We start from the raw sequence: 22,401 nt of genomic DNA, 5'->3' as shown, positions 1-22,401 counted from the left end.
TTAAAACCCAGAATAATACTGCTAGTAATGAATATATTCATGAAAACCACTGTGCCATGAGCTGGAGTCAGCTCAGCAGCAGACGACAGACAATATTTTATTTCACATAAACTCTAAGATAGGTACTAAATATCTAACCATTGTTTATTGAGGAACCAGATGGAATGTCCCAGTTCAAAGTGCTGGCCCTGACTCAACTATTTCAGTCAAAAAAAGGTTGGTATTACCATCTGGATTTATTTCTTTCGTGATTTGGTTCTGGGACCAGTGTGGGACCCCACACTCAATAAACACAGACATGACATTGATGAAGTCAGGTGGGTTCCACAGCAGCTTGCAAATGCTCAGTGACCTTTTAAAACAAGGTGACTGCCTTCAAAACGTTGGCATTATAGATGAACTAATATGTCTATCTATCCATCATCTTAAACTTTCCTTCATCTGTCTTGTTATCCGTCTTGTCTAGGCAATGATCTACAACAAAATCCTGCGCCTGTCCACCTCCAACATGTCAATGGGGGAGATGACGTTGGGGCAGATCAACAACCTGGTTGCTATAGAAACCAACCAGCTCATGTGGTTCCTCTTCCTCTGCCCCAACCTGTGGGCCATGCCCGTGCAGGTAAGATAAGCCATATTCTTAAACATATTTGGATATGTTTTACTCCTATCAATAGTTTTTCAAGTCTGGTCTTTTTGTTTCTTTGCAGATTGTGATGGGAATAATTCTGCTCCGTCATTTTATGGGCTCGAGTGCCTTGGTAGGAGCGTCTGTCATAGTTCTGCTGGCTCCGGTCCAGTACCTTATAGCTACAAAGCTAGCAGACACGCAGAAAATCACACTGGTAAAGAATATATTTATACAAATGTTTTCTCAGTTTAGAAAACAAAATTTCCTGCGTAACTCTGAACAAAAATCTTCTTTGAATGTCTTATTTGCTATTTCAGGAACACAGTACAGATCGTGTAAAAAAGACCACTGAGATCCTAAAGGGCATAAAGTTGTTGAAGCTGTACGCCTGGGAGAACATCTTCTGTGACAGTGTGGAGGAGACCAGAGGCAAAGAGCTCACCAGCCTCAGGACCTTCGCCTTCTACACATCCATGTCCAGTAAGATGAAAATCAGTAGCAGGAGTTTTAAGTATGTGAGCAGAATGTCTGCAGACCAGCAGAAATGGCATGTTTGGCATGTACAGAATGAATCTTGTTTGAAACACCACACATATTCAGCGATGGTTAGCATAAATAATTTTTCTAGGAAATTATTTCCACAGTACAACTTAACAAATTAAATTACAGCATTAATTACTGCACTTGGTTTTCAGGTGATTATATTTAATTTATACATGCTTCCCTTAGGCAGTATCCTTCAAAGCAATAGCATGTATTTTCACTGCTATGCAGATGGTATCCAGCTTTATCTATCCATGAAGCCAGATAACACACACCAATTAGTTAAACTGCAGTAGTGGCTTAAAGATATTAAAACCTGGATGACCTCTTTTTCTAAATTCAGATAAAACTGATGTTATTGTACCCGGCCAGTCTAACCAGATGCTTACTCTGGATGGCATTACCTTGGCCTCCAGTAACACTGAGGAATCTTGGAGTCATCTTTGACCAGGATATGTCCTACAGTGTGCATATTAAACATATATAACACTTAATATGAAACACTGATTTCTTAAATTTACACAATATCCTAAAAATTGGAAATATCCTGTCTCAGAGTGATGCTGAAAAACTAGTTCATCCATTTATTAATTCTGCACTGAGTGTTTCTTTTTCATTTCCCTTTTTTGCTCACAATGTGTTTACACAAAATTTTGCATTTAATTATTAGCTATAATTAAACTCTAGGTCTGTTCCACAGTGTCCTGTCTCCCACCCTCACCCCCAAAGATTTTCTCTGTATCATTGTAGGGTCTTTACACAATATAAAGCGCCTCAGGAACCTCTTTTTGTGATATAAACGAAACTGAATAATTGTTACTGTTATACAGTATTTGATTATAGAGAAGGCTCTTGTCTAGCCCACATTCATAAGTGCTGTTTTTGAATAATGGTTAAAACAATGCAACATTTGTTTTTCAAAAAATACATTTTTTTTAAAAGGGACTTAAAGTATGTTATAAAGCTTGTATTGTTACCTAAATCAGCTAAGTTACTATCCTACCAATAAAACCTGTTCCTTTTTTTTGTGCAGTTTTCATGAATGCTGCTATTCCCATTGCTGCGGTTCTAGCCGTAAGTCAGTTTTATTACAATCTGTAAAAGAATTTGACTCTGCTTTAAATGTTCTACTTGCTTATTTCTTAAGCTATAATTCAACAGCATAAGGAAGAGATGTTAAACTTGTCTTTTGTTGTTTTTTTGCAGACATTTGTGACGTATCACATCCTCAATGAAAAAGGCCCCAGTCCTTCTCAGGCCTTTGCAGCTCTGTCACTGTTTCACATCCTGGTCACCCCGCTCTTCCTGCTTTCCACTGTTGTCAGATTTGCTGTGAAGGCTCTGGTTAGGTGAGTGTTTAGATTTATTTGTATTGTAAAAGGTTGTGGACAGCTGGTTGGGATGCTTTGACTGAAGGAGAGGGGATGTGGACATGACTAAACATGGAGTACAAACTGGACATGGCTTCAGCGGCAAATCTAATTAAAGGAACGTCAAGGAAACCCAACAACAGTGACGAGAAACTCTAAACTCCTGAGAGATTACCGGTATTGGAATCATCACAGTGTCACTGTTAATGGGCTCTGTGTGTGTGTGTGTGTGTGTGTGTGTGTGTGTGTGTGTGTGTGTGTGTGTGTGTGTGTATGTGTGTGTGTGTGTTCTTACAGTGTTCAGAAGCTTGGTGAGTTTCTACAGAGTGATGAAATTGGAGACGACAGCTGGAGAAATGGTGACATATCTGTTTCCTTCGAGGCTGGAAAGAAACCCATGGGGATGGTGAGTTACGATACCAGACCAATAAAAAAGACCAATTAGGAAAAGTGCAAAAGTAACAGTTTGTATTTTTGACTGCTGCATCTCTGAGCCTGTTTGGGGTATTTGAACATTTTACCACTCAGTGAAATGCAGGCCTAATCGTGTGGCTGTCTGAGTCTTTAGTCGCTTAGTGTCTGCTCTGCAGTGGGATTATCACTGTTTGTGTTCAAATGGACAGTCAGACCACAAAGCTGAGTGACTCACATGATTCATTAGAGCTGTAATGGTTTTCAGATAGGATTGTAACAGGAAATTAAAAAAACAGCATACCCATTTATGACATATTTTTTCGACTCATTTTATTCTCACTCAAAATCAGCTAAAATTAGACAACATAGAAAATAAAACCCCGTAACAGTAATACCGGATTTTGTTTTCATCTCCATTATCATTTTATTGCCTCTACTTAATGTTAAAAACACATTTTTTAGACATTCTTTAGCAACTAAACTTCTTATGTGTGGAAACTAAGCAGCAGTCATGGGGTGTTTACTAAATGTAAGACCAAAGTGGAGATATTTGGCCATAAACGTAGCATGTCAGCACAAACGCCTCATACCAACTGTCTGCACGATGGTGGAGAGATTATGATTTGGTATTGTTTTCTAACCACAGCACCTGGGCACCTTGCAGTCACTGAGTACATCATGATCTCCTCTGCACACCAAAATATTCTAGAGTCAGATGTGAGGGCATTTGCCTGACAACTAAAGCTTGACCCACAGAAATTGATTGTTACCTGCTTCCTAGTATCTCCAATGACATCAATCACATGCCCTTTTCTAGCTGGTCCATAATCCTCTGTTATGTAGCCAATATGGAGATCTTTGAGAGTGAAAAGTGTGACTTTTATGGATACAGCATCCTGGTACTTGGAGTACACTCACATACTGTAGCCTGACTACATCTTCTTGATGAATGTGTGAATACTTTTACTTTTGTGTGGAGATTTTAGTTGTGGAACTTCATGTGCAATTCAGAAACATTGATGAACTCTGTTTTTGTATCTGGATCATAAAATAATGAGGACTAGGTCCATTGGGGCAACGTTTTCTGCTTCCAGAGGAAGTACAGCAGATGCAGAAAAGTCTTATGTTTATTATCAAACGCTCACTCCCGTCTCTCCCTTTTTCTTTCGGTTGTCCCTCTCAAGACCAAAGCCATCAACAGGAAGCAGCCAATGCGCTACCAAATGGACAACTATGAGCAGCCAACCAGGCGACAGATGAGACCCTCGGAGACAGAGGATGTGGCTGTAAAGGTCAGGCTCAAAGTTTATGTGTTAGGGGAATGTTTACAGGGGTGTAGGTTAGATAGAGGCTATGATCACATGTAAAGTGCAACACATGGACCCACGTCTACCCATTTATCAATGAACTTTTTGTTTTTTTGGCGGCTTTAGAGGAACTGGCTGTGGTTTAATTTGTAGTAATGGACACCTCTGACTTTCCAGAGCTGTAGATGTGGGATGAAGAAAGTAGATGATGGGACTGGAAAGACATCATTAGTTTCGGAGCAGAAACCTTTGTCTTGATATCTAACCCACTGGTGTCTTGGAGGGTTTTCAGCATGTGACACTAAGAGTGGGGGTTATGAGCAACACATTTAGGTGCAATGAACTCAGTTGTCCAGACTGACAGTTCCCTTTTGAGGATGGTTATGCTTAGATGCAGAGGAAAGGTTCCTGTTTTGATGGGAATAAAGAGAGAGGAAACTCATTCAGCCACGTTATTGGCTGCCTGTTCAAGGCAGGTGCAGGATTTCCCTGACAAACACACCTGGAGAGTGGACAGCAGACACGATAAAAGCACCTTTTCGAGAAAAAGCATCAGATGGATAAGCACAGAAGGGCTACGTGCTGTTGCTGCCACTTATCTCACTTTTACGAGCAGCTGTTTCATATCTTTATTGTTTATGCGTCCATGGGTTTTTGCCTGCAATCATACATGCGACATGCGTGTGTGCACATACTCTCACTCCCCTCAGGAAGTGCAGGATTCACATGAGAATTTGTTGTCCCTTAAAAGGCCTTGTGGATGTGTCCAAGGTTTTCTCAGCCCCTCTGTGAAGACTCCTCTTCCTGTCCCATCCCTGTGGAGTGACGCTATCCTCCAGATGGCAGACCCCCAATTAGAGCGGTAGCTTTTCCATGCTTGACACAGACCTTGTTGACTTATCAGTGTAAAACTTGTTTGTTATGCATTACACACACCCACATATACAAGGTTATGGCCATTTAAAGGAGTCCTAGTTTGCCTTTGCTTTTCCTTTTTCTATCAGATATGTATTTTGGTGGATGCTCATGTTAAACATGGCCAACCAACCAGCCATCCAAACTCCACACAGAAGGGTTTCTGTGTGGAGATCCAGATCCAGGAAAATCCGGACAGAATGCAGATATAGCATTAATGTTAGTGTAGTTCCCGTAAAATTCTGAGAATAGAGGAAATAGAAGCTTTTGTCTTCATCATACAGGCTTTAAATCAGGTTCATTAAGGGTTTAACTCGGCTTCACAGGCTTGAGAAAGCTGCAGAGAAATACACCAGGGTTCATCTTGTTTTTTATATTTCTTATCTGTCAGTCTTTTGTTTTGTTCACTGTCATATTTACATATCATCAGGCCCATTTCCTGCAGCTGCACATTTTCTATTAAATATTTTGACTACATTTATCTACTCTCAGCAAAATCCCATCTTTTTATTTTCACTCCCCTTTTTGCACATCTCCTCTCCCTGTCCTTTCTCCTTCCTCCCTTGTCAAATTGTTGATAGTATCTTAACTTGCTTTCCATTTTTATATACCTCATCCTGCTTTTTGTAATCTTGGTTGTTTACTTTTGCTCAGGAGCATGGACATAAATCTGAGATTTCCCATGTGTGTTTTGGTGGTCATCCATGAACAGCCTGCTCAATTGAGGTGTATTTGTTTCTTAGTCACTCAGTGTAAAACAATGTCTAAATATTATAATCTTTATTTTTGGTGCTATAATCTTTTAAAAGAGATCTTTCATCATCTTAGGATGCTCTTATATTCTTGATTCCTTTGGGATCTGGTCATCGGGAAAAGGAAGCTTTGAAGAAAGTTTGCGTTTCAGGGGGTGTCCCGGCATAAAATAATAAAAATAAATAAATGCAACAGATGGGAGGAATGTAAACAGACTCCATGCATGAAGGGATGTAGATGAGGGATTAGATACACAAGTCTGTTACGTGCTGATCGGCGGGTTTCTGGACACAAACAACGAAGCTTTCAAAAAGAAATTTAATTGATAGTGGAGCTTAAATTTAAGACTTCTTCCATTTCATCTTGCTTTAATGCCACGTTGTGAAGAAGCAATGAGCGGAGGGTCATGATCCTTTATTCCATCCCTCTTCAGTCTAAATTTCCAGTGAACATGTGTGTTTCAATCAGCTGACTGATTTTCATTGTTTCCATTTCATCAAAGGTGATTTCTAACCAAGCCGAGGAAGCTGAATCCTTCTGTTCTTTCTTGTGTTGACCTTTTTTGAGTCAGTAATGGAAAATAAAGTAAATTCCTTTTCATAATGCTCATCCAGCTATGCTTACTGGGGGTAACTGATTATGCAAATGGAAATGGAAGTAATTATCATTCATTCATTTTTGGTTAATGTCTAAAAGCTTGTCTTTAAAGGGAGATCTTTAATGGATTTTCCACTAGGCCATAACACTACCATTAAAGTCATTAGTTGCACTTCGATTGTATTTGTGTCGGACGGTGTCAAAATCCCCTGGTTAGAAATTTACATTTGGTCCAATAAAAATGTAAATTTACCACATTTTGTTATATTTAGCTTCAGTCTTTCAGATTTAATACACAAGCTGTAAAACATGTGTCGTGGGACCAAAGAACGACTTGTTTGGATGGTGAACTTATCGGAAACCATGAATACATACTGTATATTATATAGCCTGTCAGGCCTTTTAATGCAAACCTGTGATTTTTTTGGCTGCATCGATGACACTGACCGTAATCTCCTACTGAAGTGTGAGTGGATCAGGCCTTCACACATCTTGCACTGACAAAACAGAGCTGTTGCACCTGTCCCTCTTGTGTAACAGATTTTTATTTGTCAGCATTCACCAAAGTGAACTTGATGTGAAATGCGTCACAGGATGACATTTGGTTTGGTGTCCCTCATGCCACGAGCCCAGTGTGTGTGTTATCTCAGCAGTGTTCACTGCAATGCACTTACTGTTAGCATTTCTTAAACTCTGGGTCGGGGCGTAAAGTGGGTCATGTCCTTTGCTCCAATGGGTTCACACGTAACAAGAAAACAGCACGTACTCATGTTGCATAATGGGAATTTACTGAGAGTCATGTGCTGGGAAAAAAAGCACTTTAGAGCACTTTAGTTGTATAACTCTTTTGTTACTTTTTTTTTTTTTTTATTTCTCTGTGTAGGTCACGGGTGGATCCTTCACCTGGGGAAATAACCTGTTGACACTGTCGGACATCAACATCCGGATCCCAACAGGTAAGACTAGACGACAGGTAGAATACTTTAAAGTTCAGGTTTGTATAAGGAGAAACTCTATTATGTGGCAATGGAAATTTTATTTATGTTGCATATTTCATTATATGTAAACGCAATGTGCTCAAAACATAAGGGGTTTACAATGCCTTAAGAGTGTAAACCTACACAGCTATTAAGTGAAAGCTTGTGGAAATAAAAAGGGTTTGACATATGTTATACAGTGGCTTGCAAACGTATTCGGCCCCCTTGAACTTTTCCACATTTTGTCACATTACAGCCACAAACATGAATCAATTTTATTGGAAAGACCAATACAAAGTGTTGTACACGTGAGAAGTCGAACGAAAATCATACATGATTCCAAACATTTTTTACAAACAAATAACGGAAAAGTGGGGTGTGCATAATTATTCAGCCCCCTTTGGTCTGAGTGCAGTCAGTTGCCCATAAACATTGCGCTGATCAGAAATGCAGCCAAGAGGCCCATGGTGTCTCTGGACGAGCTGCAGAGATCTACAGCTCAGGTGGGGGAATCTGTCAATAGGACAACTATTAGTCGTGCACTGCACAAAGTTGGCCTTTATGGAAGAGTGGCAAGAAGAAAGCCATTGTTAACAGAAAACCATAAGAAGTCCCGTTTGCAGTTTGCCACAAGCCATGTGGGGGACACAGCAAACATGTGGAAGAAGGTGCTCTGGTCAGATGAGACCAAAATGGAACTTTTTGGCCAAAATGCAAAACACTATGTGTGGCGGAAAACTAACACTGCACATCACTCTGAACACACCATCCCCACTGTCAAATATGGTGGTGGCAGCATCATGCTCTGGGGGTGCTTCTCTTCAGCAGGAACAGGGAAGCTGGTCAGAGTTGATGGGAAGATGGATGGAGCCAAATACAGGGCAATCTTGGAAGAAAACCTCTTGGAGTCTGCAAAAGACTTGAGACTGGGGCGGAGGGTCACCTTCCAGCAGGACAACGACCCTAAACATAAAGCCAGGGCAACAATGGAATGGTTTAAAACAAAACATATCCATGTGTTAGAACGGCCCAGTCAAAGTCCAGATCTAAATCCAATTGAGAATCTGTGGCAAGATCTGAAAACTGCTGTTCACAAACGCTGTCCATCTAATCTGACTGAGCTGGAGCTGTTTTGCAAAGAAGAATGGGCAAAGATTTCAGTCTCTAGATGTGCAAAGCTGGTAGAGACATACCCTAAAAGACTGGCAGCTGTAATTGCAGCAAAAGGTGGTTCTACAAAGTATTGACTCAGGGGGCTGAATAATTACGCACACCCCACTTTGCAGTTATTTATTTGTAAAAAATGTTTGGAATCACGTATGATTTTCGTTCCACTTCTCACGTGTACACCACTTTGTGTTGATCTTTCACGTGGAATTCCAATAAAACTGATTCATGTTTGTGGCTGTAATGTGACAAAATGTGGAAAAGTTCAAGGGGGCCGAATACTTTTGCAAGCCACTGTACATCAAACCTAATCATTTCTGTCCTGTACCCAAACTTGCTGATTCTTCTCCTCATACTCTTCCTTTCTTTTAATTCTCTTAGATGTTGTGACATTTGAGGTTTGTTCTTCAACAGTTAGATTTGGTGAACCTCAAGGTTCTATTTTTGGGACCTGTTTTATTTTATATGTCACTTTATAGGCTACAAGCATAATGTTGCCTTAATATTTTAGCATTTGATTTTTACTTTCTTTTATTTTACTAATATTTTGGTTACATATTCATATTTGATGTGTATCATATTTTCCCTTTAATGTTTTGTAATGTGGATATTTGTCAGACCCAGTTCTTTTAGAATGCTATATAAAAACACTTGATTTTATATGATATATGGTGCTTAACAAATGTATTAGACCACCTGTCATGTAAACAGGAAAACACAAATATTTTAGAAATCTATAGGTAAACATTATTTTGTTATATGTTAGACAAATAATACTGAATTTATGTTTTTATACCCACATTTAAGCTGGCATACCATTTCACCGATGAAATGAATTTTTCTGTTCAGGTTAATTTAAGAAGGAAAAGAAAATTATTATTATTACATTTATTAATTTTTTAAAAATGTGACAAACTTTTTAGCTTTAAAAAAATTTTACACTGTAAATATGAAAAAAAATTTACCATTAAAAATATAATTTTGATTAAAGAGTTTGTGCACACTGGTGGATTAACCATTAGAGAAACTGTAAATTTAGGTTAGTTTTGGCACAAACCTTATATTAGGTGGCGGTCTAAAATTTGTTAAGAACTTTATAACATGAAATGCTGCTTTGCGTATTAAAGCAGTATCAGTGTTTAAATAAATACATGCAATCACAGCCAGATACTGACTCTGCCAAGTGTTTTAAATTTAGAAGCATACATCCACAGGGAAGGATCTTCTCACTCATATCATTGCGTATTTTAATACATCTGCTGCCTTTCACTTTCTTATGGTGGCTCTGTTCTCTGTAATGTTTCTCTTCTTGTTTTAAAATCTAGTTTTTGAGATTTAAGATCACAGTAAGTTTTGAGCTTGTCTTTCTTCTTTACTGTTTCAGTGTGACAAACACTGTTTTAGTATATATGACGCTGCTGTTACACCGAGAGCTGCGGTAATTCTGCACTCCTGTAACTGAAACACTGAGTGTCAGGAGAACATGTTGATGAAGCTGGTAACAGATGGACTTTATAGTATGTCTTACACGCACACAGACGGACACACACGCAGTTTCCCTCGGGAAGTGACTTTCTTGCCATCCCAGTCATGCTACTACTAAGACAACCAGGATTTGTTGTCCTTCCAAGTGCTGGTGTAATGTTGTTCGGAGTGACTGGAGTGTTATGTTTGTGCGTTTTTCAGTTTGTTTTAGAGTCATTACAGACTTTCAGCTCACAGTGGCTGCATTTAGGGGATAAGGAATAATAAACAAATAGTAGATCTGAGCTCCTTTTAAGCTTAGTTTGACTGGTTTTGTCTGAAAGTTTCTTGTAATCATATTTATAGATTACCTTGATTGTTATCTGAGAGATTATGAGCGGGGTGTATTGTTGATGTCAGTAAGTAGCGGGGTTTCTAAATGGTTAACCTGCCCTCCACATTTAATGCCTCAGATTCTCATTAACATACAATTTTCAAGTTATTGAAACATCTTATGTCGTATAGTCTTCTTACAAAATCATGAATATTTAAATATTAAAAGGTTACAGTGTGCCTTACTCTGTAATAAAGTAGCATCCACCAGATAAATTTAGCTAGAGTTAAAGGCAAGGTTAGGTTTGGGTTCAGGTCACGCCCACCCCCTTTTTATACAACTACCCCCAAATTAAAAATCTTTCATCTGAAAAATGTAATCGTCAAATGTATGAATCTTAATCTCAGAATCAGTTCCAGACCTGTTGCTGCCATCGATCGTACATTTTCTCAGCCTAAACTCAATTTGTTTTCTATGCGCAGTTGTGAATAACATCTGTGAGATTTGAAAATCATTGTTTTCATTTAGATTTTCCACAGCCTCCCAACTTGTTTTTAAAACAGGTGTTACACTTCATCGTCTGCAATCGTGGAAAAATGAAGCTTTCACATAACTCTATGCAGTCATCTGAAAAACTAAGTACTAAGTACACTGCATGATTCAAAAGCTTGTAGGGTAGGATTTCAGTCAGGGTGACTTTCATTGGTGCAAACTTTAGCTGTCGGACACATGGCCTCACATTTGACTCTACAATACTTTTGCATACAGAAGATTTCATGGTTGACTCAGTAAGTGCAAGGTGCTGGTATGAAGTGTATGCGCTGACATGCTGTGGTGCTGTGCATTATGTCCAAACATCTCCACATTGTTTGTTCAGATGTAACATTACAACCATTCCAAACCACCATGCCTCTTCAGTATTTGGCTGATTGTTTTGTCATGAATTTTAACTAAGGCCTGCAGAGTTTGAGATGTAGGTCTTTGATTTTTTGGAATTTCTCTGAGTATTGCATAGTTTGAATTTTCTGAGATGTCCCCTCCTGGGAAGATTTTGGCATTGTGTTAACACACACCAGCAAACTATCACAACATCTACTTTTCATTAGCTAAACCTGGCTCATACTTACCCTCTTAACTGCTATGGAATCAGTAAAGTTTTTTTTAGTTCGTTACGTGACTGCAAAGAGTCTGTTTAGCATGTGGCTAAAAGAACACCTAATCCTTTCTCCACATGGGTCACCAGTGAAATGGTGGCTTTAGGAAATTAACTGAGTTTCTAGGTAGTTTACCATCACCACCTTTTTCATTTCATTCTATCTCAGGTCAGCTGACAATGATCGTGGGCCAGGTGGGTTGTGGGAAATCCTCCCTGCTGCTGGCCATGCTTGGAGAAATGCAAGCCATCGAGGGGGGAGTCTACTGGAGCAAGTAAGAAAATATTTTATAAGTACTTAGTATCTCATGTGATATGCAAGAATCTGTTAAATGTAACAGAGGATCCAAAGCTGGTGGATAATAAATAAATACAGTAGCTGTTTTGGTGTGATGCAAATAATTAAATAGAGGAAGTGGAACCCATGTTCTAAAAGCTTTGTATTTTTGTATATGATGATATTTGAAATTTCTTCTGTTCTTTCTATGTGTTTCTATGTGTATAAACCTTTTAATTGTTTTTAATGTATCAGAATGATAATCTCATATTTCTCATTTTATTTTGTTTAGTCAACATTTAAGTACTTTCAGTTGTTTTTGTTTCACGCCATTTTTATTTTACGCATCTGGTCGCATATGGTACGTCTTCATGATGCACAAATGTAAACTAATAATATCTTGTCTGTGCACAGAGTAATGCTGACAGTAACGAGAAGAATCAATTACTGGCTCGTTAGTGTCAAACGTCCAGCAGCGACATTCACTGTCATTTAATTTGCCGCTCTCGTGGTCATCTGGGATCTGTCAGCTTCTCCTCTGGAAAGCTTTCCATTTATAAAATCAATTATGGAGGACTCAGTTACAGTCAAACTATGATGTTTAAAAGCATTATGTTCTCCCCGAGTTTAATGTAATTGCCATTCATTCGCTAAAATATGGGGGATATTGAGTTACACCAAAGATGCTTTCATTCATTTTATTATTTAATTAAACTGCAAAAGACAAACTGGTTATGCAGCCTCACAAACCATAAATGACACTGGCTGAATCAATTACGAGGAGGATATTTGGTAATAAGCAGATCTCATAGCCTCATAGCCTGAAGGTGATTCTGCTTCCACTTTCAGGAATGAGCCATTTCTACGACACATAGAGGTCAGCTGTGTTTGTCGTCTCTGGACATTTTCTTATTAGAGGAAAGGACTTCCTGGTTAATACTGTGTCTTATGCTAATTGAAGAGAAGTTCTGAGATAACACTGGTCATTTGTAACATCTCAGCTGCTTCCATAATTGTGATCAGTTTTTTCTCAATGTCCTGACAGTTTCACACTTTTAGTGGTTCACTCAGGAGTTTCACCTACAGTGTTAAAATTGGGAGGTTACTTGAATAAACATAAGTGTTTATGTAGAGCTGTGGTCAGAAGTTTAGGCCTGTTAACTTCTCATTAGTTATCATGATTGACCACAACTAAAGTCATTAAAGAAATTAAAGAAGTCATTTAAAAAGCCCCAAATACCATGACATACACAGATTTTTAATGTGCAATGTGAAGCTGGAAATGGAAACAAAAGGTCACTGTAGGTGTCTGCAGTGTGCGCCGTCATATTAGACAACTGTCCTGTGACTACGACTCATTTTCTTTCTGTAATTCAAGTTTCAGTTGCTTTTTTTAGAGGATTTTTGAATTTATATCGCCTATATATCTGTCTTTATATTCTTATATTGTCTTTGCACACTAACCTGTGTGTGTGGTTGTGTGTGTGTGTGTGTGTGGTTGTGTGTGTGTGTGGTTTCTTTCCTTTTACCTTCTGCTTTCGTGCCATATCAGGCAGCCTGATTGTGAGGTGATCCACGAGGGGAACATAAGGTACCTTCTCTCTGGTCTACAGTCATTTAAACACAGACTGTAAATACTCAGGGTTGAAAATATGTACTATTTTCTCACTTGCATACCCTCATGTTATTTTAAAGGGGTGTATTGGCAAAAGCATGAGTATCTTCTTGGTGTTAAATTAGTTTATTAGTCATAATTTTTTATTACACCCAAAAAGGTAACTGCCATCTTTCACTGCTCACTGAGCACAGCATTTCCCCATCAGTTTAATATGAAGAGGTTACAAATCATTCCATATCATTTTTATGCCTTTCAACGTTTACATTTAGCCATTTGGATGATTTTTTTTTTAATCGCTCATCGTGTGTTATGAAGGTTAAGTAAGTGAATCGTATTAGGAAGTAATCTGAAGGTGTGATCGGCTGTGGTTCACGAGCCCTACAGAAACCAGTGCTGATATCAGGTAAAGCAGTTTCTCTGTTTACCAAGGACACTTTCTATCTGGTGTTTGCTGAGTTAGTGCAAAATTGTACTGAAATTCGGAAAAGAACCACGTGGACATGCACAGCTATCATTGAGAGTTTTTACTCTAAAAGGTGCTGCACGTTTGTACTGAGTGGCAGCACTGAGGTTTATCCTGAAGTTGGAGAGTGAGGTTAATATTGGAGATCTGTGGAAGCCACATAATTATCAGTACATTCATATTTCTCTCAAATGTTAAAGGAACACAATTTTTATCCTTACATTAGGATGTCTGATGCTCTTGGCTGATGATGGCCTCAGAGGAATGGGACATTCACTGTTTGGTTCTGCTTTGATGCAGAGACATTAATCAGTCTGAATGTTGTAGCAGGATAGCTACAACATTCAGATTGTATCGTCGTAACACATGCCTGATGGATCGATTACTTCATGTTATTCAGTGGTTAAACTGATTTCCATGAGCCAAGAAAACCAGTACAGAAGTTTAACACACTGAAAGCTCTTAGAGTGACCAAACCATCTGAGTAGGGTCTTAAACTTGCGTAACTCTTGCCGCTGTTGTAATGTTTTTGTAATGTTATAAGACTAATCTAAAAATATTAAATTGTTACATTACAGTGTTACATATTGAGAAACTAACTGCAAGAGAAGATAATTTATGTGTTATTTAGTTTCTTACAGCTTACAGCTGTTTAAAATAAAGATAAACACAACAAACATAATAAATAACATACACCACGTACGAAACTCAAAAGTATAAATGCTGTCCTCTCTGCAGCCTCTACACATGATGCTTTTAAACTTTTCTCTTTTTTTCAAAGCTAATTTGGTTTTACTCATTTTTCATGTCTTGTTAAACTGTAGATGTAACAGTAAAATTGACATGTTGCATTTGACATGCAAGAAACAGAAAAGACTATTTGCTCATCTATGCATATTTATTACATCAATCATCATATTGATTTTGATTAAACTGAACACGTCATTATTCTATAGGTTTATACACCACAGTGTTGCACTGTTTTCTTTGTTCTAGCACTCCTCTTGCCAGTTTCTCACTCACTACTTTTAAATATATTAGCTGACTTTTGTGTATGACTTTTGACAACCATGTAATTTTTGAAATGTATACCTTTCAACTCTACTCTACTAACTCTATTACTAGTCCTCCAATAGTACTGGAGCTGGAGAACAAGAAACAGTACATCCTTAAAGTAACACTGAAAATGTCTCTGAGCTTAAATTAGCATGAGAGGGTTGGATACTTTTTAAAGTGCAGTCAGGGCGTATTTAATGCTGCACATCCTTCTGTAAATAGGCTTGATTTAGCAGTTTGATTGAAGATTCTCTGTTTGTTGAAGGCTCTTCTGTTTATGCCTGTGCTCGTTTAAGCTGGGATATGATTCTTACACAAACACGCTCTCGGTCGCAGAAAATACACGACCTCATTGTCGAGGAAGCCACAAAACCTAATTATCACAAACAGACAATGACTGCATCACTTACACAGCCCTTCTTTTCTGGGTGGGAAGGTTAATTCAGTTAACAGCTGGCAGGCTGGGGTTTGACATGACGACGTGGCTCTTCCATTTGTTTTCATGTTTTTTTTCTTCTTCGTGCTTTTGGTTTTCCTCCTTAAAAAAACGAAGCAGCAGCTCATCTTTTGTGTTTTGTTATCGCTTTGCTTTTGTTGCGGTGGTCTTGTCCTTGTGTTCACACGTAAGCACAAATATACATGCAGTGGACGGCAATAGGCTAATTCTAACACACTGACTTTGACAGTTGGTCAGAGGCAGAGGAGTCTGACGAAGACATCAGGAGGTACTCGCTCTTCTTCTGGTCTCAACCTCAGAATGATGTGACCCTTTGACCCCTCAGTCTCACCTCCTCCTCTTCTTTCTCCTCTGCTTCTCCTCCTCTTTCAGTTTTAACTCCATTTGTCATTGTTACTGTGCCTCAGAAGAAGTTGCCATTTTTCAAATAGCCAGGTTGTTGTTCTCGAACACATACATATAAGCTGTCTTTTTCTATACCTATATAAATAAATATTATATAGTGTTAGTCATAGACAAAAAACATAATTCTTTAGTGAATAGACAGCGTATAATACTGAAATTAAAAAGCAATGCAAGGTTGCCAGTTTATTAATGCAATATTATTTTACTTTTATGGATTTTTTCTTTTGTTTTGTAAAGAGGTAAAAAGTCCAGTAAGCGTTTCATTATTTTAACTTTCTAAATATAGAGATTTTCTTTATCTAATGCTTATGAGGACTTAAAATGTGATTGAAGTTCTTAAACCTGAACCAAGTTCAATAAGACAGCAGCTTAATGAGGAACCAGTCCACAGATGCTACATCAGGTCATATTGTGTGTGTTCAGGACCATCAGCCTTCACAGAGTGTTCTGCTCATTGTGTTGCTTTTTGTTCACGTGTCATGTGTGTTGTTTTTGTTTTTATTGCTGGGAGTCATTGGACCCCCCCCCCCCCCCCCCCCTTCAAACAAACAAACAAATAAACAGACTATAAACAGACTTTCTGATGCAATTGCGATATTTCTGCTAGAAGATAGCACCAAAAAAGAAACTTTATTACTTTTTTCTCCAAAAAAGTTTATTTATAATAGCAGTTTGTTGACAGTGGCAGTTGGATGACAGACCTCTCAATCTAATGGCTTCAGATCAAAAAATATACATGTGGTGGCTTTGAGGAAGACTTTGTTGGAAAGAAGATTAATTTTCTTATGATTTGAGGGTAATATGATGGTTGTAGAATAAAAATTGTAGGCATGTCAACAGGTTCAAAAGAAAATTTTAATTAGAACTTTTTCCCCTTTTTTGTCTGTTAATTAGCCCACTGGAGCCTTCTCATTCCCTCAAATGGGCGAAGCATTTTAGGAATTTTGTAAAATCTAGATCACAAAAATAAATAAAAGTATTAGACTCATAGCCTTGCTAGTTGATTTAAAGTTTTAACAACAAACCTGTGTCAGAGGAACAAGGCCAGAGAAAGAAAAACCACAGCTGAAGGATACCCCAACCATAAATATGAAAAAATGAGATGAGAAATGGGATTTTTTTTTGACAAAGTGTTAGATAATTAAAAAATGGTATGCAAAAACTAGAAATGTTAGCACACTGGTGAATTTCATTTTCAGGCTTTGAATGGTGTTTCCAGTTTTGGACTTACAACAGCATATACTGGGATTATTTGCTTTACATAATCCCATCAATTACTAAATTTAAGATGAAATCAGCAGCTGGGAGCAAAGATGTATTGTTCCCTCTTAGCCAACCTCAGGCACCCCTTAACCAACACCTCATCACATGTAGACAATCAGTAATTAAGCCTAAGCAGCACCCAAAGACTCCTTACACTGCCACCTCAAGGAGCCAGCTGTATAATAGACTTCACACCAGAGCGGGTCTCAGCTCAGACTCCCAGCAGTGGTTTTTGACGTGTTGATGTTTGTATTCCTGATTGTGTTGCTGTAGATGATGTCATGTTGTTGTTTATCATTATTAACTGTTGATAATTTGCAGCTCATCATTAACCTCATCCATGACCTTGATATTTATCCCTCATATCTGACAAGTTGTTTTTACATTGCAGTGGAGTTTGACAGATTTACAAACATAATCCTCCCTCTCTTCCTCCTCGTTTTGTTTTTGTTTTTATGTTTGGGTCCCACTTTCATAAAGCTGATCAGAACAGGAGTACTGATCTTATGTTAGCTTTAGCCTTTAGATACAGCAAAAAGCTACATACTGATAACTGTAAATAAAGCTGCGATGTTGTATTATGGTGCTGAAGTCAATGGAGAGGTTTTAGAGAACAAAAAGAATTTCCCAGATTAAACTTAAAAATTTATATTTAAAACGTAATGTTGGAATTAAACACTAGTATTTTTATTTGTTAAAGAAAACAGATTGCTTTACTTTTTTAGGTTAGCTTTTCCTTAGTGGATGACTTATTTTATTAATAACTAAATACTTTAACAATCATAAGGATGCTGAACTGTAAGCAACATTGCTGTGAAGGTGGATCAGTATTCCTGCTCTTTAAAGCTTTATGAGTCCATGACCTGCATTTTTTACCTGGTATCTTTTTGCCTCTATTTCCCGTGGTGCACACAGCAAGAACAGAAACTCTGTTGCCTACGCTGCCCAGAAGTCCTGGCTGCTCAACGCTACTGTGGAGGAAAACATCACCTTCGGTAGTCCATTCAACAAACAGCGGTGAGAACCCCACAGCTCACAGTTACAGCTCAGCGGTGCTTTGTGTTCTGACGTGTTGCACATTGAGAGCTTTCCTGACATGTTCATGGGTGTTTTTCAGGTACAAAGCAGTGATTGACGCCTGCTCTCTGCAGCCAGACATTGACCTGCTGCCATTCGGAGACCAGACTGAGATTGGAGAGAGAGTATGCAAGTTTTTAATTTGCCTTAAAAAAAAACATAATCACATGAAGGGATTTAATTTATCTGTTTCTGTGTCAGGGCATCAACCTGAGTGGAGGGCAGAGGCAGAGAATCTGTGTGGCCAGAGCTTTGTACCAAAACACCAACATCGTCTTCTTGGTAAGCTTAAAATTTTCCTTCCCTTAAACTTTCTTTTTAATGTTCAAAACATTGGAAACCCTGCTGAGTTCTGTCTTTTTTTTCTTTTTCACAATGTGCAATTTGAAAATTTTTAATGTAAAATAAAGACTTTTACTCCTAATTTGTAGCCAAATTAGATAATGCCATTTCTTTACAAGATTAAGTTCTCTAGTATTCTAATCTTCCCTTTTTTATGTAATTAAATGTATCATGCAGTGATGTATTATGTGACACACAGTACATTGTGGCCTTTGGGATAATGACAGTGAATGCTGTCATTTGTTTATCTGCCTGAGTAGTTGTGTAATTTCCTGCTGCCACCTCGATTTTTAGTCCACTAGCAAGCATACATTCCTCATTAAAATCCATCAGTGGAATTCTTTTATACACTCATGACCCTTTGTAATGTCTACGATGGTTAAGAAAAAAAATGAAATGTATAATGAGGAGGGAATGTTTTTCTTTTGTGCTGTTCATATCTGATATCAGGGCTGGAATATATGCGTCATACACTCTCACATCGAAAGACATAAAACAGCCATAACACAGGCTTCATTAACACAGTATAAAACACACATTATAGCATTCGCCTCTTAGCACAAAGATTAATGGACATCTGGCTGTTATCCCGAGGAGTTTAACTTGTGATGAAGAGCTGGATATAATCAAAATTATCTCAGAAATGAGGTAGAACAGGTAGTACAGAGACACAGGGAGAATTTACTAACTTTTACATGGTGCGACTAATCATTTCTGCTTGGAAACTTCACATTACAGTTTTTTCCATTGTTTCATAAAGTATAAATATCTATTTACGGATTTACCTTTATTTAACCAGGAAGTCTAAGTGAGATTAAATGTCTTTTACAGAAGAGGAGCCATGCAAACTGAATTTATATAAAAAATGCAACTTAAAGTACAGCATCTACATCATGATGTACAATATACTAATACCTACCTGCCTCCACATGCCTCCTTTACAGCATTCCTTATGATGGAAACTGAAAGCTTGCTTAGGTTTAATCTTTCTGCAGATTATTCCATGTCCAGTGTTGCAAGAAAATGCTGTACATAAATAGACTGAAAATAGACTGTACATAAACAATGTACACACGTGAGCTCTCCCACTGGTCCATGACCTTCTGTTTTGAAGCCTCGAATTGAACAAACTGACAGTTAACATTTTGGTTTCCAAAAGCTTGAAGTGATGACCTTTTGACATCACAGATTCACCCAGCCAACATAGATACATGCTAATAAAAGCTAACAAGTGGACAAGGCGGCAGCCAAAGCTACTTGGCAGTCAAAGTAGTCTCTCCCCTCGTAATGGAAATTTAAAGACTGAATTTAAATCGGAGAGTTTTTGTCCAGCTATCCTAAAGAGAGAAACTCTCCACAGAAACCAAAATCGTCTTTTGTGACTCCACAGCTACTTTTAGGTGCTCCCTTGTCACAAGGGTCTACCAAAGCAGGTAGCCCCCCAAAAATGGCTTTGCAGATATAACCCCAAAGGGGATTTGTGCCTCCAGCCAGAAGCAAACCAGTGACCATTTATAGTACTTGCCAAAAAATATGACACCTCTCAACTAGCTTTAAAGTTAGCATAGTGTATGGAGCAAGCCTCTAGTGGCCATTTGAGGAACTGCATATTCTTGCACTTCCTGTTGGATTCATTTTCAGGTTAGAAACTTTCTGTTTGATTTTTAAAAAAACTTTTCTCATGACAAATTTTTTTTAAAAAAGAAAAAACAATCAATGGTAACATAGTACAGATAGTACAAAATAGACTTTTCCAAGTAAGGGTCTGAGCATTAAGATATAGACTATTGTTTATATTCAAGAGACTTTTATCCACCACATCTCTAATTAAGGCTTTGTCTGTCATAAATCTAATATACGTCAGATTTGCTTTTCATTTGAAAATAAACTCAATTTGAAAGTCTTTTATGATCATAAATACTTCTCACAAAATGTGATCCTCCAGGTATTCACTTATGAGAGTGAAACATGACAGAGCAGAGGACGTATGTGTCAGTGTTACAAATGTTAGTTTAAACCAGTTGATTACATAAGTATTCAGGACTAAACATTTTTAAACTGAATATGTATAAAAGCATTTCAGATTGAGAAAGTCATTCGTCTGTCAGATTAACTGATATCCATGCTTCTCTCTTAAATCTTGCAGGATGATCCATTCTCAGCACTTGACATCCACCTCAGTGATCATTTGATGCAAGAAGGAATCCTTAAATTTCTGCAGGATGATAAACGAACCGTGGTTCTCGTCACCCACAAACTGCAATATCTTATACATGCAGACTGGGTAGGGCCTTCTGTTTGCAGGAACATACATGTCATAAATTCACTTTTCATTGAACCTTAACATTATATTGTGTGTTTTGTCCAGATTATAGCAATGAAGGATGGTACAGTCCTGCGAGAGGGAACTCTGAAGGACATTCAGACTCATGACATTGAACTTTATGACCACTGGAAAACCCTGATGAACAGGCAGGATCAAGGGCTGGAGAAGGTACGGTATAAATCTGCAGCTGTCTAAGTGTTTATTAAAGCTTTCTGTCTACTCTAATGTTTCTCCTATTATATCCACTCCTCCGGTGTGTAGGACATTCAGCAGGACAGTCAAACAACACTTGAGAGGAAGACGCTGAGGAGAGCTTTCTACTCCAGAGAGGCCAAGAACCAAATAGATGATGAAGATGAAGGTGACAGATTCCTTTTCAGTGTAACTGGTTGAGTCATGTTGTCAGAGTTTCCTCCTGAAAAGACATGATGACACATAGACATAGTGCCATCTTAGGGTTCATTGTTTGGTGGAGTGCTTATTTCTCCAAAATATTCTAGATTTACTGTAGGAAACATGTTAGTACTCAAAAGTCCTTCTAGTATTTTAATTGAATGTAACTTATCACTAATTAGCACCATGGCATCTTTAATACCATCTGTGATGATTAAAATGGTTAATTTATAATCACCTTAAAATAAAAATGATATCTTCTAAATGTGATTTTATTCTAACAGAAGAAGAAGCCGAGGAGGAAGACGATGACAACTTTTCCACGACCACCAACAGAAGGTCAAAGATCCCGTGGAAGGTAATCCACTCATCTGCACAATGACATTTTCTCGTGATTTAAAGTGTTGTTAGCAACAACATTAACTGCTACAAAAGAAAAATAACCTGAGCTAGTTTACTGGACAGTTGTTCGGTGTAGTGTTAGTTACCTGCTACTATTTTTTTAGAGGAATAACAAGTTTGACCGACCAAATAACCAGTGACTACTGCTTTTCTTACTATGATCCATGCTGCTCTCTCAGGTGTGCTGGTGTTACCTGTCTTCTGGGGGGTTCTTCATGGTCTTCCTCATGATTTTCTCTAAACTCCTCAAACACTCCGTCATTGTGGCGATCGATTACTGGTTGGCTAACTGGACGTCGAAAATCAATAACAGTGCAGAAACAGGAACAGACATGTTTAATGGAACCAGACCCACCAACACCACAGTGCAGGTACAATATGTCTGTCATGGGTTTTAATGGGTTTTACTGGGATTGTAATTGGTTTTATTAGGGTTTTAATGGGTTTTATTGGGATAATGTATTAAAATCACTTATGAACTGAATCTCCTGTTGACTCTCTGAATGTTGCAGAGAGCATAATAAGGGAAAATATATACAAATTAAATGTACATTTTAACTGAATGATTAGAAATGCAGAGATCAGAAACCAGTTGGTGACATCACAGTGGCTCTATTTGCATTTTAGAAACATTTAATGATAATATTAGTTTCTGACATGTTGCTCTTGTTTCTCCATGGTGTGATTTCTGTCTTGT

The 22,401-nt window shown here is 38.1% G+C and overlaps 1 protein-coding gene across 13 annotated transcripts in view; it reads left to right on the top strand.

The window, feature by feature from the left end:
• Positions 1-22,401, top strand: part of abcc9 (ATP-binding cassette, sub-family C (CFTR/MRP), member 9) — a 77,668-nt gene that overhangs the window by 26,693 nt on the left and 28,574 nt on the right. For 9 of the 13 annotated variants that reach the window (XR_014797268.1, XR_014797266.1, XR_014797263.1 and 6 more), the window contains 19 exons: positions 467-622; positions 711-845; positions 949-1,111; positions 2,208-2,248; positions 2,381-2,523; positions 2,842-2,950; positions 4,143-4,250; positions 7,414-7,486; positions 11,795-11,900; positions 13,455-13,493; positions 15,726-15,764; positions 18,080-18,181; positions 18,282-18,366; positions 18,443-18,523; positions 20,730-20,867; positions 20,952-21,077; positions 21,171-21,270; positions 21,587-21,660; positions 21,884-22,075. Coding sequence is in view for 3 of the 13 variants with exons in the window: in XM_084909083.1 (XP_084765209.1) it covers positions 467-622; positions 711-845; positions 949-1,111; positions 2,208-2,248; positions 2,381-2,523; positions 2,842-2,950; positions 4,143-4,250; positions 7,414-7,486; positions 11,795-11,900; positions 13,455-13,493; positions 15,726-15,764; positions 18,080-18,181; positions 18,282-18,366; positions 18,443-18,523; positions 20,730-20,867; positions 20,952-21,077; positions 21,171-21,270; positions 21,587-21,660; positions 21,884-22,075 (2,010 nt within the window). In the remaining 10 variants the exon portion in view is untranslated. The remainder of the gene's footprint in view (positions 1-466; positions 623-710; positions 846-948; positions 1,112-2,207; positions 2,249-2,380; positions 2,524-2,841; positions 2,951-4,142; positions 4,251-7,413; positions 7,487-11,794; positions 11,901-13,454; positions 13,494-15,725; positions 15,765-18,079; positions 18,182-18,281; positions 18,367-18,442; positions 18,524-20,729; positions 20,868-20,951; positions 21,078-21,170; positions 21,271-21,586; positions 21,661-21,883; positions 22,076-22,401) is intronic. The other 4 variants (XR_014797270.1, XM_084909084.1, XR_014797271.1 and 1 more) reach the window with 2 other exon arrangements.

Source organism: Perissodus microlepis, chromosome 17 (assembly GCF_051167445.1).
Source record: "Perissodus microlepis isolate ML-2025 ecotype Zambia chromosome 17, ASM5116744v1, whole genome shotgun sequence".
NCBI lineage: Eukaryota > Metazoa > Chordata > Actinopteri > Cichliformes > Cichlidae > Perissodus > Perissodus microlepis.
The sequence above is the reverse complement of the archived record's forward strand: the minus strand, read 5'-3'. Positions and strand labels throughout refer to the sequence as shown.